This window comes from Brienomyrus brachyistius, chromosome 13 (genome assembly GCF_023856365.1).
Source record: "Brienomyrus brachyistius isolate T26 chromosome 13, BBRACH_0.4, whole genome shotgun sequence".
Lineage (NCBI taxonomy): Eukaryota > Metazoa > Chordata > Actinopteri > Osteoglossiformes > Mormyridae > Brienomyrus > Brienomyrus brachyistius.
The window spans coordinates 24,439,307-24,453,369 of record NC_064545.1 but is presented as its reverse complement, the minus strand read 5'-3'; the positions used below and the strand labels follow the sequence as shown (position 1 = coordinate 24,453,369).

Here is a 14,063-nt window from a genome sequence, read left to right as displayed (position 1 = left end):
CGTAACCACTTATCATGGCAGGCCGGCGGCCTATCTCAGGGATCAAAGCCAGGGACACCCTATATGGGATACTTTCAGTTTAAAACTAAAGTCAATTTCATTTCATAATGCACTGACTCAAGAAAAGCATAAGAGTAATTAGCTTGATCATCACATATTATCGTGAGTTTCAGTCATCGAAGACAAATGCTATGGAGAAGACGACGAACGCTACATCCAGTGCGCATAGCTTTGACCTTATTTAGTTCCATATGTCAGATATTTACACTAAGCACCTCACTAAATAATCTACCACATGCACAAAATACATGCCCAACTTCGGCAAGTGTTGCATTCTGCTGTTTACTGTACATGAAAAAGCTGTACATTCTATAATATTGAAGAATATTTTTTTATTAAGTCCACGTCTTTCTTACAAAGTGAATGCTTACTTAGCTACAGTTACTTCAATCCACCCTTCTTAAAAGCATGACTCATGATAGGGACCCTTTACTGAATAAATCCCCTTGACTGTAAATATGCAATTTGTGATAAGCTACACAGCAGGTATAACGAACATATACATATAATGTACACAGCTGGCTGGCATACATTTAAACACAGAGGACGGAAACAAAGTATTAAATATGATTCTGAAGTAAGCTGGTGAAGGATCATAAACCAATGTTAATGGATAATTAAAACATTAATTGTAACTGCAAATATAAACTATATCAAGCTGGTATATATAAAAAGCTTTATAATGGTAGAATCATGAAGATGACTGGACAATCATGCTACAGTTTAGGTTTGCTGAAGAGCAAGAGGACAAACAATATTTACGTTTTCTTTGCACAAAATCACAATGTTAGTAAACTTTATTGAAATTCAACAAGCAAGTTCCTAATGACTAAATTTTACTTTAAGTGCAGAAGGAATTGATTGTATATTTGCTGTTAAAACGACTTTTGACAAATTGCATACATAAAAAATAATTACACAAAAATATAAATACATGAAGTAGCATGTCCTTTTCACCTTCATTTGTTTGTCTTTTAAACCTTTCAGCACGTTTACATCACAGTTCACTTGAAGATGACAAAATCTTATGCTTTTATAAAGCAAATGCATTTGGTGATCGCAAACAGGGTTTTTTGATGTACAATCTCAGTTCGACTGGAACACGAGTGATATGAAAACTGCGCACTAAAAATGTATGCTACCGTACTACACTATGCCTGGGAGAAACTAGTATTAGTAGCTAAAGGCATTTCAAAGAAAAAAAACCTTGAAATTCTCATCTAAACCAGCTGTGAATATTCTATACAAAAGACGGCTCACTTTTGTTTTGGTAACCCCTAAAAAATGTTGTTCGTAACAAACTGCGGAGTATCCCACTTAATGTCTTTCATTCATATCACACTTTCTTCCGAACAGCAGCCCCGGAGAGCATCAGATCTCTTTCCCTCACTTCCTCCTTCAGTTTCGCTTCAGTTACTTTAAGCTGACGGATGGTGGATTTCATCTCCTTCATCTTAATCTCCAGCAAGGCGATGATGTCCCGCTGCTCGTTGAGCTTCTTCAGCAGTTCGGCCGCGGTGGTGCCGGTGTTCAGCGAGTAAGGGTGATCCAGCGCCCCGAGCGTGCACAGGTCCAGCACGGTGTACCGAGCGCTCGGCTGCAGCGCCACGGCGCTGGCGGCTCCCGTGGCCGCCTGCAGATCGCTCGCCGTCGCGGCCAAACACGAACCGTCGCCCTGCACAGTTACCTCGGCGGGATCGGCGGCCTGTCCGTTCTGGCCATTCTTCACCACTTTGCCCGCGCTTGGCAGCACGTCGACACCGACCTCCGGGCTGGCGGCGCTCAGCTCCGCACCAGTGTTTGCAGAAAGGGAAACTACGCTGGTGATGACAGGGAGGGTGGCGGACACTTTACCTTTCCTGCCTCTCCTGTTCTTTCTCTCGTTGACTCCCCTTAGCGGAAAAAGTGTCGGCACCCGAACGCTATAAGTCTTCCGACCGCCCGCGAAGTGAATGCTGCAGACCCGGTGGCCGGTGGTGGGCTGGAAGGTGCTGAAGCAGCCGCTGACCCCGGCCCGGGAGATGTTCTTCAGCCAGATCTCCCTCTGTACCGTATCCTTTGGGAAGGTATAGAATCGCAGATCCCTGTCCCTGTGCGAGTTGCTGTAACAGCCCGGGACGCAGCAGGTGAAGCCCGGCATTCTTATTTCGGTATCTAGCTCGATGAGCAGAAATCCAGGTAAAGTTTCTTTTATTTCATTTTGTTTCGCTCCTCAGCGCGCCGTTATCAAGCCCAGCTGCTCCAGAGCGGAACTACACGTCCCACAATGCTAACAACTTCCTGTTTTGTTTTCCAAATCAAATAAACTGATAAATATATAAAACATGAACCCGATACTCGGAGGTTTAATTTATGTTTTGAAATGCATTAACGAGATGCTCCAACTTGCGTCGATGTGAAAAGAAACACGGTGATTTACCTGCAACAGACAGTTGTCTTGTATTGGTGGTGATTGAAACAGCATGCATATTTTAAAATATACTCAAGTAAATGAATGAATTTTTAAACCTTCTACCCGTGAAGTTTTAGAAATTTGCACATATTTAGTTAACAGCCGATAAGCATCATTTGCTTTCTGCATTGTCCGTTCTTTTGGATATTCTTCACTACTTCGCGCCTACATGCCTTTCAAACTACGTTATGGATTCAGTAGCCTGCAGCGCCGAACGAACTGTGCACGAATATTTCAACATTAAAATTCTTTTTTAAAAAACAAATATATACTTGTTTTACTAGAATACATATATTCATTCAATTAACAAGAACACTTCTATATTTGATCAGAAACTAGCAAAAATATATCATTACGTCAACACAAAGCGTGCGGGTTGAATGACACAAAGCAAGCGTATCAAACTACAACTCCCACAATCCAATTGATGCCACGATGCTTTTTTTACCCACACGCAATTATAGACGTGCGGAAAATTGGACAGGTTTCGTTTTCTCAATACATCTGGTTACATTGATTCGATTTTCGCCTGCTAATCTCTTAATAAACATGGAATTTCCATATTACACAAAGATTTTTTGAAAACTGCATATATTCATTATACCAGTTAATAAAGGTACAGGCATATTTAGGCTTGCTGAAGCACACCGGATGTTTTTAACAGTTTACATGATGCATACCCAGCATTACCTTTATATATACTTTTGTTGTGCACTATATGGTGTCGATCTGAGATCTTACATTTAGAGGCGTAAAATTTTCAAGATTTGCCAAGAGCAGAAGGATCCTGTAGCACATGACTAATTTGCCTGGGTTCTCTGTTAATAATAAAAAATAACTGAATACCTTAATCTCCCTTCACATGACAACTGCAGGCACTGGCACTGGAGACATGGTACCTAGAGGAGCAAACTAGACATGAAAGATGACACTGATCCAGGTTTTGCACCGCTAGCATCCAGTTGGCCTCATCTGATATCTCATTCTGAGTATGGAGCTTGGGACTATCAAAGAATCTGGCAGAATTACTGGGTTCAGGATTGCAAAGATGGGGTCCACTGCCACCAGATATCATCATGTCTGTCACTCACAGCTGAAACATAACTTGATTAATTTCTCTAATGGTTAAAGAAGGCATTTTCATTGGCCCACAAATGAAACAGGTCAACAATGGGCAGTTTGAAGAACTTCCAAGGAGGCCTGAGAGTCACATGGAAGACATCCCGAGATGTTGAAAAATTGCAGGGCACCAGACTGTATCCAGTTGGCCAACAACACCCTTCAGGCATATAAGTTCAAGGAATGTAACATCACAGAAGATCCATTCAGATTTGGAATTCGTCCCTGTGCATACTGGTATCTTCACTGATGAGCATGCTGAAAGGTTTCACGAGGACATTGAATATCTCAAACAATAAAAACTTTACATTTTATTGTTATATTTTCTTTAAGATAAATTATAGAACTAAAATAGTGACATTCAGCTGTGGTCAAGACATCATTTTCACAATGTTGAAGGCATGGGTGAACTTTTGGCGTCTGCCTTAGTATTAGTCTGTGGCAGTAGGGGTCCTACCAAGCTAACATCAACCTCCGCAAGACACTGAATTGGGGGGGCAACAGAATAGTCCAACTGGTCTGGGGGCACCTGGAACACTCTGCTGACTGGGCCTGGTTGAGAGATGGGTCAGTACTCTGGAAGGCCTTTCTGGGATTGTCAGTATTAACTTTTCTGTTTTCGAAAGGAATGTGAAACTAAATAAATCACTTCACCATCAGATATTTAAGCAGACATCATGCTTTTCTAAGTGCCCCTTGAAAATAAGTCCACATCAGCTCCTTCTGAATGAAAGATCTCTGTATCTATGCATATTCTCCCAAAGCACTAACCTCAAATCAGTGTTAATGTCACAGCACTGGGTCAATGTGCCAATTGAACAGACTCTCTTTGCCCTTTGAACTTCAGCTGCACAGTTATCTCTGTGTGTCCGCCTGCTTCATCAGCACACGAAGGAAGCCTGTTTGTAGTCTGTCAGAATGCTGCAAAGCAAAAACACATTCGGTCATGCTGCTAGTTACCAGGTGGGATTTTTTACAACATACTCTGAATGATCTATTACCTCTGCGCAGAGGGTCTGATAGGAAATCACATCCTCACTGTCGTCCATCTCAGACTGGGCAGCTTTCACCAGCTCTTTAAGGTCATCCTCTCCTATCAGTGGCAAGGCCCTCTGCAAGGATTCACTGTGTAGTGCAAACCGACAGCCCTCCTTACGATTTAACAGACATCCCCATTTATATTTGCAACTCCCCTGTATATTTAATCCTCACCAATCACCCAAGAGCCAGTCTGGTAGTATATGCATCTTGCACTGACCCTAACCTGCCCACCCCCACCCCCCCCAACACCTGTACTCTGACAGAAGTCCTCACCTGAACTCTCGAATGGTGAGCGTTCCACTCTTGGTAGTGTCGATGTTGACAAACTCTTTCAGCAGATGAGAGAATATGCTGGATTGTCTGTGGTATACACTCTCATCCACCTGTCAGTCACACACATCATTGCGATCACAGTCTATGTACTACAAGCTGATACTCACTTGTACAGTATATTTACTGAAGCAGTCCAGGGTAAGTAGAGGGCCACATTAATGGTATGTGGAGTTTCAACATGAAATGCATTACAATAATAGTAGCATACAATGTAGTGCAGTCCTGGGACAGTGTCTACTAATGTACCCTCCAAACTACTGCATAGCTAAAATCGATCCATCCATCTTCTATACCCCTTGTCCTATACAGGGTTTCAGAGGTCCAGAGACTATCCTGGAAACAATGGATGCAAGGCAGGGAATCACCAGGATGCAGTGTCATCCCATCACAGTGCACACACCATTCATACCTAGAGACTATTTGGTACCTCCAATTCACCGTAGCATGTTTTTGTACTTTAGGGGAGCACCAGAGACCCCAGAGCAATGACAACACGGAGAGAACATGTAAACCCTCCACACGCCGGGTCAGCTTAGATATGAACTGCTGTCCTTCCCACTGCTCTCAGCCCATATCCCCCACAATATCGACTGGTAATCATCTGCTCACTTTGCCTGTTAAAATGTCATAGAACAGAGAAACAAAATGGTACAGCAGGCGCCCACCAGGCCGCAGGCCCGGTCTCCAGCCTGCTCCCCGAATCTTCTACCTCAAATGTTTAAAGGTTCTTAATGCCATAAGGGGTCTAAAGGCCTTAAAACGAACCAGCGAAAAACCGAAAATGTTGCTTCATAGTCAGATATATATTAATGAAGATACAGTAAGTGATAAAATCTTAATAGGGTAACATGGTGGCCTAGTGAGTAGAAATGTAGCAAACCTTTGGGAATTTGAGTTTGATTGGGATTAAGGTTTGGTTTTTGCCTGGCTTTCTGTGGGTTTAGTTTAGGGGAAGTGATGTGTGTTCATTGTCCTTAGTGTGTGATTCTGTGTAGAGCCTGTGGTGGATCGGTATCCTGTGCAGGGGATCCCCGACCTTGTGGTTCCTGCAGTTTGACTTCAGGCGCAATACTGCCCTACCTTGGATAAACAGTAATGGAAATGGGTGGACAGATACAATCTTGATTGTTATGTTAAAGTGTTGGTTGTTATATTTAGACTTATTCAGGAAATACAATGAATGAAAATACCTCCTCATCTGCAGTGGCTGTAGGATGTTCACTAAATCTGGCAAATCGAGCTTCAAATTCTTCAGCTTCCTCGTAAACGGCAGGTGGACAGGAACACTGTCTGCAGTACCCCAGATGGGCAGTAGAGGGAGCTACTTCTCAAAAACAAGCAAAGCACTGCATCAACTGGAGACTTAAAGGCATGAATGCTAACTGAATGGCTTGGCTCATGAATGAGCTCTCATTCAGACTGAACATCACATGTCAAATATGACATGATTCCTGAGTAGCTGAGTGCTGTCTGACTCTGACCTGAGCTCAGGGACCCCGAATCATTTCTGTGCCTGTAGCCCAGAGGTGCTGCGAGCCTCACATTTAAATTTTTTTCGGACTTGTGTGGTGGCTCCACGGTTAAGGCAGACGCTGTACAGTTCCAGAGCTGTGGGTGGGTTTTGCATGTTCTCTCCCAGTTAGTGTTCCTCTGCCTGCCGCAGCTCCCCTTACAGCCCAGAGACAAGGTTTCTCTGTCGACTGGTTTCTCTACAAGAGTGTGCCTGTGATGCAGTGGCATGGAATCCTGGGTTCCCCCGTACCTTGTGCCCAGTGCCTTCTGTTATCCAGAGTAACTTACACATTTCTCCTGGCGATTATTCATATTCAAGGGGAACAGAGCAGGGTAGGAGGTAAGGACATGGACTGGTGATCCAGAGTTTCCTTGGATTTTCTGTAGCTCCTTGCTTAAAGGCAAACTACCCAAGTCCAATATCCAATTGGATTTATGCTTAAAGCTGCAAGTCCCTTTGGATAAAAGCCACAATGGAACCTTTATGGTTATGGTTGAGAAGTACCAGGTCAGTGAAGATCTCCTCCCTGTCTGGGTTTGCGGTCCTCTGTCCCTGCTTCTCCAGGAGGATCCCCTTCAGCTGCTGGCTGGACTGGTTCTCCAAGAGTAGATCTAAGATGATGGGACCTGTGAGCAGGTCGCCACGTGCCCACAATGATACGGGTGTCTGGGGCTGAACCGTGCAGATTGAGCTCTGCCAGTGTTGTTGGATCATGCTAACAGGGGACTGTTAGCGGGTTGTGAATAAAGGGCAGACCGCAAAGTTACATCCAGGCAGTAACGTGGACCTATAGGAGGGTCTGATTCTAAAGAATCCTAAGCACTGAACCAAGGACTGTGTCCTAAATATTACCATGGAAACAAACCTGCACTCGCATCCAAAAATAAAGTTTGATAAAAGGAAACAAATACAAAATTGAGCGCTGGGGGGGTGAGCCATGAGGGAAGTGCAGCATTTAAGTTTTTCATATCTCCTCCCAGCGGGGGTGTCTCTCACACCTGTGCCTTCTTCCCGGTGGGGAGGAGGGACGACAGCATCCTGCAGCATCTTCGGCTCCCTCCGGAGGTGGCCCCGCTGCGGAGAGACCTGGCCGTGCACCTCCAACAGCGTATCGTACTCGGCCCTGAGCTGATCGAAGTCTGTATGCAGCGTCTGCAGCTAGGAAGAGGATAGTCAGGAACAAGAAATTATTAAATCCTCCTAATCAAAACTTTAAAATCTCATTGGAAAACATACAGTGATACACAAGAAAAACAGGTAAGACTCCAGTTTCAGATAAAGAAATTTCTTTCTTTCTTTATTTATTTATTTAATTATTAAGCAGACGCTTTTGTCCAAAGCAATATATTAATGAGGAAGCAGAGTCACGCAGTGCCTGAACAACTGGGGTTAAGGGTCTTGCTCAAGTACCCAATGGTTAAATCATGATCAAGTGATCAACCAATAACAAATAATAATAATAATAATTATTATTATAAAACGTTAATTTGAACCAGTGATCGTCTGATTTCGGGCACAGCTTTCCAGGTTGCTGAGTCACATACCTCCTCCATTCTGTTATGTGTACTACGGAGAGAGGTAATCTCATTGCCTTGATCAATCCCAAATCACTGGGAACTGGTGCTATCATCACTAGACTGTCCAGGGTCCCACCCTTAAGCACAGAACAGCGTTCTCATGCAGAGGCCCGTGGATAGGTACAGCCCCCCTACCCTCAGCTGGCTCTCCTGGTGGGCGCAGTGCAAAGCCTGCCAGTCTCTGTGGGGCACCATGTCCGCATACTCAGCTCGCAGACGCTCCATCTCCGCTCGGACCCGGGTCAGATCCTGGCGGCACACAGTCAGCTCCTGCTTCATTTCGGCAGGGTCGTATTCTGCATGGGGGGGTCAGGGGGGGGCGGTGTATATGTCGGAGCATGTTTATGAGCTCACTATGGTACTTGGGGCTATGAACAAACTTTATTTATACTCCATTATATACTCTGCATCAGTAATAACCTTTTTAGTACCATTTAAGTACCTTGCTTTGCAGCCCTATATCACAACCTACTTAACCATCCAGATTATCAGTCCCTACCCACTACACCATCTGCTGCACCAGATCAACTTGGGTGGCACAGAGGATCGTACTACCTGTGGCAAAGCCTTTTTTCAGCCATTACCGTAACTGTTTGACACCGATTGGATCGTTGGGTGTGTGGCCCCGCCCCCTACCCCGCTTCACTTGAACCTCCCCTGGCCTGTGGCCCGCATTGCCGGTGCCGGCGATGAGCAGCCTGCGGGCCTCGTGCTCTTGACGATAGGCCAGGTACTGATCAGCCAAATCCCTCTGCAGGACACGGACCTACGCAGATACAGAGAACGATATGATGCCTGAAAAAAACACGCTTTCTTGCCCGCTAAAACTCAGAAATAAGGCTCCCTGCGAGCTCTTTTCAGCCGCTGTCAGTTGCAGTTCAGGTGGGGCGTAAAACCCTTGGGATCCGCACCCAGGCTCCTGTGATCATATGAGAACAGGCAGCATCTATCTTTTTCTGACCACAGGCTAAATACTCACAAACTGCCCATTATTCTGCCCTAAACTTGATTACTTCTTTCCCCAGTGCGAGGGACGCAGCATTTAATATGCTTTGCAGAGCTGAGACATACTGATTAAATCTACAGTTTATTTACTGTTGCTCTTGTTTGTAACTTTAAATCCTTACAGGAGAGAGAACAGACAGGAAAACAATCATGCCTCAGAGTTACAGTACGGACTGTAAATTAAGTAGTATAAATGTTATTTCCTTTTTGTGTTCCCAGGGGCTGCCCCAGTGTATTGGGAGGGGCGACAGTAAAATGGGCAGAGAATCTAAGGAAGGAAAATAAAGCCTGTCACCAACTTCATTCTGCTAAGGGCCCAAAATAAAAGCACCATATTTTCTTATATTACACTGTAATTATGGCTATGATTTGTGTATATTCATGCAATTTGGGTAACCGTGAGATTTATGAAAAGGCAGGCAAAATGTTTACTAGGGGGGTCTGATTATGATGAAAATGAATGAGAACACATTAAACTAATTAGTGTACATTTATTTGTGGCTGGGGGGGGGCTACAGAACATTTTAGGGGGGCTTTACAGCCCTGGCAATGATCCTACCAACCACTAAAATTCTCCTTTTCTCACAAAAATGCGAGAAAAGTGTTCTAAGATCAACACTTTTTGCACCGTCCATGTCCCCAGAGTGTCCCCACTGCACCCCACCCTCCAGACCTTGGTCATGCAGTCTCCACTGCATGAAACCTCAGCTCTTCCGACACCCTCACCCAGTCAAGAGTCAGTCACTGAAACAGGCCTGAACACATCCTTGTCTTTCTGAGTAGATTTCTGAAGCGTCACCACCAGACACATCCACAAAGAGACAAAGAGGAAGGTCTCACGACTCAGGCTGCCTGCTTTAAGCAAACACACAAAAGCATCTGGAACTAAAAATAGCAGCGATGAGGCAGAGCCGCGGTGTGCCGGTGTGGGCAGACCTTGTAGCGGCTAGCAGAGCAGAGAACTCCTGTCAGCATGCTCCGGATCTCAGCAGGGCCTATTGGCTGGGGCAGATTTGTGACTCAACCGAACGCTACTGACCACATGGAGATATTAAAATGGTTCTCTGCTTGGACAGCACACTAGGGTGTGAACCGGGCTTCCTATGTGCGGTATGGTCTCTGTGTGCTGTAGGAGCTGTCAGATTAAGCTGGGTCAGTAAATTCCCTGTGTGTGCTGTAGGAGTTGTGAGATTAAACCAGGTCAGTACAATCTCTGTATGTGCTGTAGGAGTTGTCAGATTAAATCAGGTTAGTACAGTCTCTGTGTGTGCTATAGGAGCTGTCAAGTTAGTACAGTCCCTGTGTGTGCTGTAAGAGCTGTCAAGTTAGTACAGTCCCTGTGCGTGCTGTAAGAGCTGTCAAGTTAGTACAGTCCCTGTGCGTGCTATAAGAGCTGTCAAGTTAGTACTGTCCCTGAGTGTGCTGTAAGAGCTGTCAGGTTAGTACAGTCCCTGTGTGTGTTGTAAGAGCTGTCAGGTTAGTACAGTCCCTGTGTGTGCTGTAAGAGCTGTCAGGTTAGTACAGTCCCTGTGTGTGCTGTAAGAGCTGTCAGGTTAGTACAGTCCCTGTGTGTGCTGTAAGAGCTGTCAGGTTAGTACAGTCCTTGTGTGTGCTGTAAGAGCTGTCAGGTTAGTACAGTCCCTGTGTGTGCTGTAAGAGCTGTCAAGTTAGTACAGTCCCTGTGTGTGCTGTAAGAGCTGTCAGGTTAGTACAGTCCCTGTGTGTGCTGTAAGAGCTGTCAGGTTAGTACAGTCCTTGTGTGTGCTGTAAGAGCTGTCAGGTTAGTACAGTCCCTGTGTGTGCTGTAAGAGCTGTCAAGTTAGTACAGTCCCTGTGTGTGCTGTAAGAGCTGTCAGGTTAGTACAGTCCCTGTGTGTGCTGTAAGAGCTGCCAGGTTAGTACAGTCTGTGTGTGCTGTAAGAGCTGTCAGGTTAGTACAGTCCCTGTGTGTGCTATAGGAGTTGTCAGGTTAAACCAGGCCAGTACAATCCCTGTATATGCTGAAGGAGGTATCAGGTTAAACCGGGTCAGTACAGTCCTTGGGTATACTGAAGGAGGTATCAGATTATACTGGGTCAGTACAGGCCCTGTGTGTGCTGTAGGTGGTATCAGGTTAATCCAGGTCAGTACAGACCCTGTGTGTGCAGACAGGTGAAATACCTGAGTCTGCAGAATGTCTTGCTGCTCCCTCATTTCGTCAATGATCTTCTGCAGACACTGAGCCTCCTGCTTGAGGGCATTGACCTCCGACCTTTCCTCCTCACGCAGGGCCAGGACACGCTGCTCACACCGCTCTGACACTATGACCAGTTGTGCTCGCAGGGGCTCCAGCTCTCGGATCTGATCCTGCAGATGTGCTGAGAGAATATTCTGGAACGTCGGGAAACTCACGAGAAATCTCCACAAGAAAATTATCTATATTAAGTATGAGTAGTAATATATAATTAGTAGTGAGAATCATTTTGGCTAGCTGTCAAAGCTTAATATTATCCTTGACTAAAGATGTTTAGCTGCATGATAAACACTCAGGGAGATTTTAATACATGCATAAGCCATACCTAATGTAACTTCATACTCATTTTTGATGGCAGACAGCAGCGGCTTGTAGGTTTTCAGGTCCTCGATAAAGCAGTCAAAAACTTCCCGGTAAACCTGTGCCACAGACGTGCCAGCAGGCATAGAATAAGCATGCAGAAGAAGTAGCTCCTGACCGCAAAGAGCAAAGGGCAGGACAGCTACCTCTGTGCCTCTGGCTCCCATGAGAACAGAAGTTCAGGTTGTAGATTTTATTCTTATGGGGGGAAAAAAATATAGATTTTTTTTCTTTTTTGAAAGAAAGCACATTTTACAAGCCATTGTAAAGACTTCCATGCTAGTGTTTTATGTGGTTTGAGAATGGGATAAAGCAAGATAATGACATAAGGGTCCTCTTTTGTAGTTCTGCCAGGACAGTATGTGGCAACAGGCTCACATTTCACCTTTGTACCATCGCCAGCTCATCACAGGGCTCACTGAAACTGGATAAGAAATACTAGCTGACTGTGTGGCATCTAGGAGCTACATAAAACCCTATGCAACACAACAAAGGAACAAACAGGAGTGAATGACAATAAGTCACTGCACTTTATTTATTTTATATGATATGTTATATGATACTTGGAATTATTTTCCATTTTTATATTTCAAAATCAATATGGCAAAGAAGTGATATGGAGCGAGTTTCATTGGTCTGTGAGAGTGTATGGGCCGGGGCCTGGAGTCGATAGGTGCTACAGGACCTGCAGTCTGCTCTCCTGAACTTTGGGATGATGGGGATTCAGGGTTTGTAGTTCCAACCTTAGGTAACGCTCTAGCATCTGCAGGAACCGTGGTTTTCCCCTCACTCCCCCAACCTCCTTAGCAAAGCTGCAGCCCAGCACAGATGTTAATCAATATGTGAATACAGCAAATGTAACAGAAGTTTAAAAAAAAATAATCACACAGATATGTAGCCAACAACTTCATGATGCGGTCCATACCTGTGATTCAACCCCAGTGACAGGTCCTTTTGCCGTTGCTGAAGAATCTGTGAGGTCACATGGGCAGGCCAGGTACTGAGACAGCCTGAGGTACCCACAACCTTGAAACATGGCAAGGGGAATTTTCATTTTCTTCAAAGTCATGAACAATTAGATAAAATTACAAATTAACAGTTGTTTTCCACTTCAGTTCCTTTAAGGAGGAGCGGATAGTCAGGGCACTGAAGTTTCATCTAAACACAGATCACAGCAATCAAGATAAGCAGAGTACTGCATTCTTTGCAAATCATTAGACATTGTAAGCTAAAAAGTAGAGGAGATCTTCGTGCTTTATGTCATTACTCACACGTAGTTGTTTCATTAACGCAGACCCTCGGGGTAAAGTAATTGGTTGCAGAAGAACCAACTTTTCACTTTGCCCATTAACACGTAGATTGCCTGATGAAAATCTGTGGGAAAATAGTTAATATATTATGAATTGACTGCAACGACATATTGAACAAATTATTTCATCAGCTGAATAAAAACAAAGCTTAATGCGATTCCTTTTTGAGAGCGAAATGGAAAGCAACTATCATTAATAATTGCGCCATTTGCTCACAAATTACTATCATCTGTAACAGAATAACACGTACAGGTACTGTAACATTCAACAAAGTAACCCACATATACATGCAAAAATATAACCTTCTGTCCTGCTTCTCCGACACTTGCAACGGAGGAAACCCGGTTTCTTGTTGCACCGACATCTGCTTGTGTCCGCGTGATACTACCTCCTAAACAGTAATAATAAGTTCGATTTTAAAACAAACAAACAAAAAAAAAACTCTACTTGTTTCAGAGGTTGGTGACTGAACCGCTATTAGCGTCCCGTGTTTAGGATGTTGCCATAGAGACGAAGGACCCAAACAGGACCTCTAAAAGATGTCCTCCGCGAAGGCTTGCGCATTTTTAGATACTAGACTTTTATGCTTTAGATACGAGTATTTATTATATCCACTGTATTGAACACCTCATAATGCACAGGTCATTTTTAACTAGTTAGATGGCTATTAAGATACGTAAAATGTGTTGTTAATTTTTTGTTATTTAAATTTCTTTTATCGTGATTATTGATGGTAATGTGAATTTAAAGTGATAATATACGACTGATATTAGCTGCTTATTTTTTGAATAATATAATAAACTCTAAACATATAGCTAAAGACCGTCATTGATTTTATGTCGTTTACCTAACTCGCATACGAAATAAACATTTTCCCCGATATTTTCCAGTGAGTGAAGTAAAGTAGCTTTGCTGACATAAACCTAACATTTATCCGATCAATTTTTAATTTGGAAACAACAACCCGGTTTTGTTGTTGTGTCAGGTAAAACCTCACCAAGTAAAACTTGAAGCAGTGCGCTCGAGTTTGACCCGTTAAATAAACTACATTGCCCCTCCC

The 14,063-nt window shown here is 44.0% G+C and overlaps 2 protein-coding genes and 1 long non-coding RNA gene across 10 annotated transcripts; 1 reads left to right on the top strand and 2 right to left on the bottom strand.

Moving 5' to 3' along the window:
• Window positions 1–377: 377 nt before the first annotated feature.
• Window positions 378–4,497, bottom strand: LOC125706251 (THAP domain-containing protein 11-like). Its single transcript, XM_048972842.1, has 2 exons — window positions 4,403–4,497; window positions 378–3,411 (listed from the first exon to the last, which is right to left on the bottom strand). Exon 2 carries the CDS (start codon window positions 2,198–2,200, stop codon window positions 1,397–1,399), a length of 804 nt encoding a protein of 267 aa, XP_048828799.1. The 5' UTR covers window positions 2,201–3,411; window positions 4,403–4,497; the 3' UTR covers window positions 378–1,396.
• On the bottom strand, window positions 3,930–14,058 carry tsnaxip1 (translin-associated factor X interacting protein 1). 6 transcript variants are annotated; one of them, XM_048972837.1, is made up of 14 exons: window positions 14,001–14,058; window positions 13,306–13,394; window positions 12,965–13,067; window positions 12,619–12,719; window positions 12,379–12,505; window positions 11,659–11,752; window positions 11,261–11,457; window positions 8,732–8,861; window positions 8,231–8,391; window positions 7,517–7,676; window positions 6,196–6,329; window positions 4,946–5,055; window positions 4,633–4,756; window positions 3,930–4,552 (listed from the first exon to the last, which is right to left on the bottom strand). In XM_048972837.1, the coding sequence occupies exons 2-14, from the start codon at window positions 13,365–13,367 to the stop codon at window positions 4,487–4,489; spliced, it is 1,569 nt and encodes a 522-aa protein (XP_048828794.1). In that variant the 5' UTR covers window positions 13,368–13,394; window positions 14,001–14,058; the 3' UTR covers window positions 3,930–4,486. The 6 variants fall into 6 exon arrangements, with proteins under 6 accessions (XP_048828794.1, XP_048828798.1, XP_048828795.1 ...); XM_048972841.1 differs by lacking the exon at window positions 14,001–14,058 and having other exon boundaries at window positions 11,840–12,505; window positions 13,306–13,994; XM_048972838.1 differs by lacking the exons at window positions 6,196–6,329; window positions 14,001–14,058 and adding an exon at window positions 7,023–7,144 and having other exon boundaries at window positions 13,306–13,994.
• Window positions 10,362–10,948, top strand: LOC125706252 (uncharacterized). 3 transcript variants are annotated; one of them, XR_007381953.1, is made up of 4 exons: window positions 10,362–10,424; window positions 10,577–10,690; window positions 10,729–10,842; window positions 10,881–10,948. It is a non-coding gene; the product is annotated as an uncharacterized LOC125706252 (long non-coding RNA). The 3 variants fall into 3 exon arrangements; XR_007381954.1 differs by having other exon boundaries at window positions 10,615–10,690; window positions 10,805–10,902; XR_007381952.1 differs by having other exon boundaries at window positions 10,805–10,902.
• Window positions 14,059–14,063: the final 5 nt, after the last annotated feature.

Excerpts from the sequence above, each read along its gene's own strand:
- LOC125706251 (XM_048972842.1), bottom strand. The coding sequence starts at position 2,200 with ATGCCGGGCTTCACCTGCTGCGTCCCGGGCTGTTACAGCAACTCGCAC.
- tsnaxip1 (XM_048972837.1), bottom strand. The coding sequence starts at position 13,367 with ATGTCGGTGCAACAAGAAACCGGGTTTCCTCCGTTGCAAGTGTCGGAG. Across the intron at positions 8,862-11,260 it reads AAGACATTCTGCAGACTCAG|GTCCGTGTCCTGCAGAGGGA; the intron begins GTATTTCACCTG and ends GTATCTGCGTAG. Across the intron at positions 4,553-4,632 it reads ATCAGACCCTCTGCGCAGAG|CATTCTGACAGACTACAAAC; the intron begins GTAATAGATCAT and ends TTTGCTTTGCAG.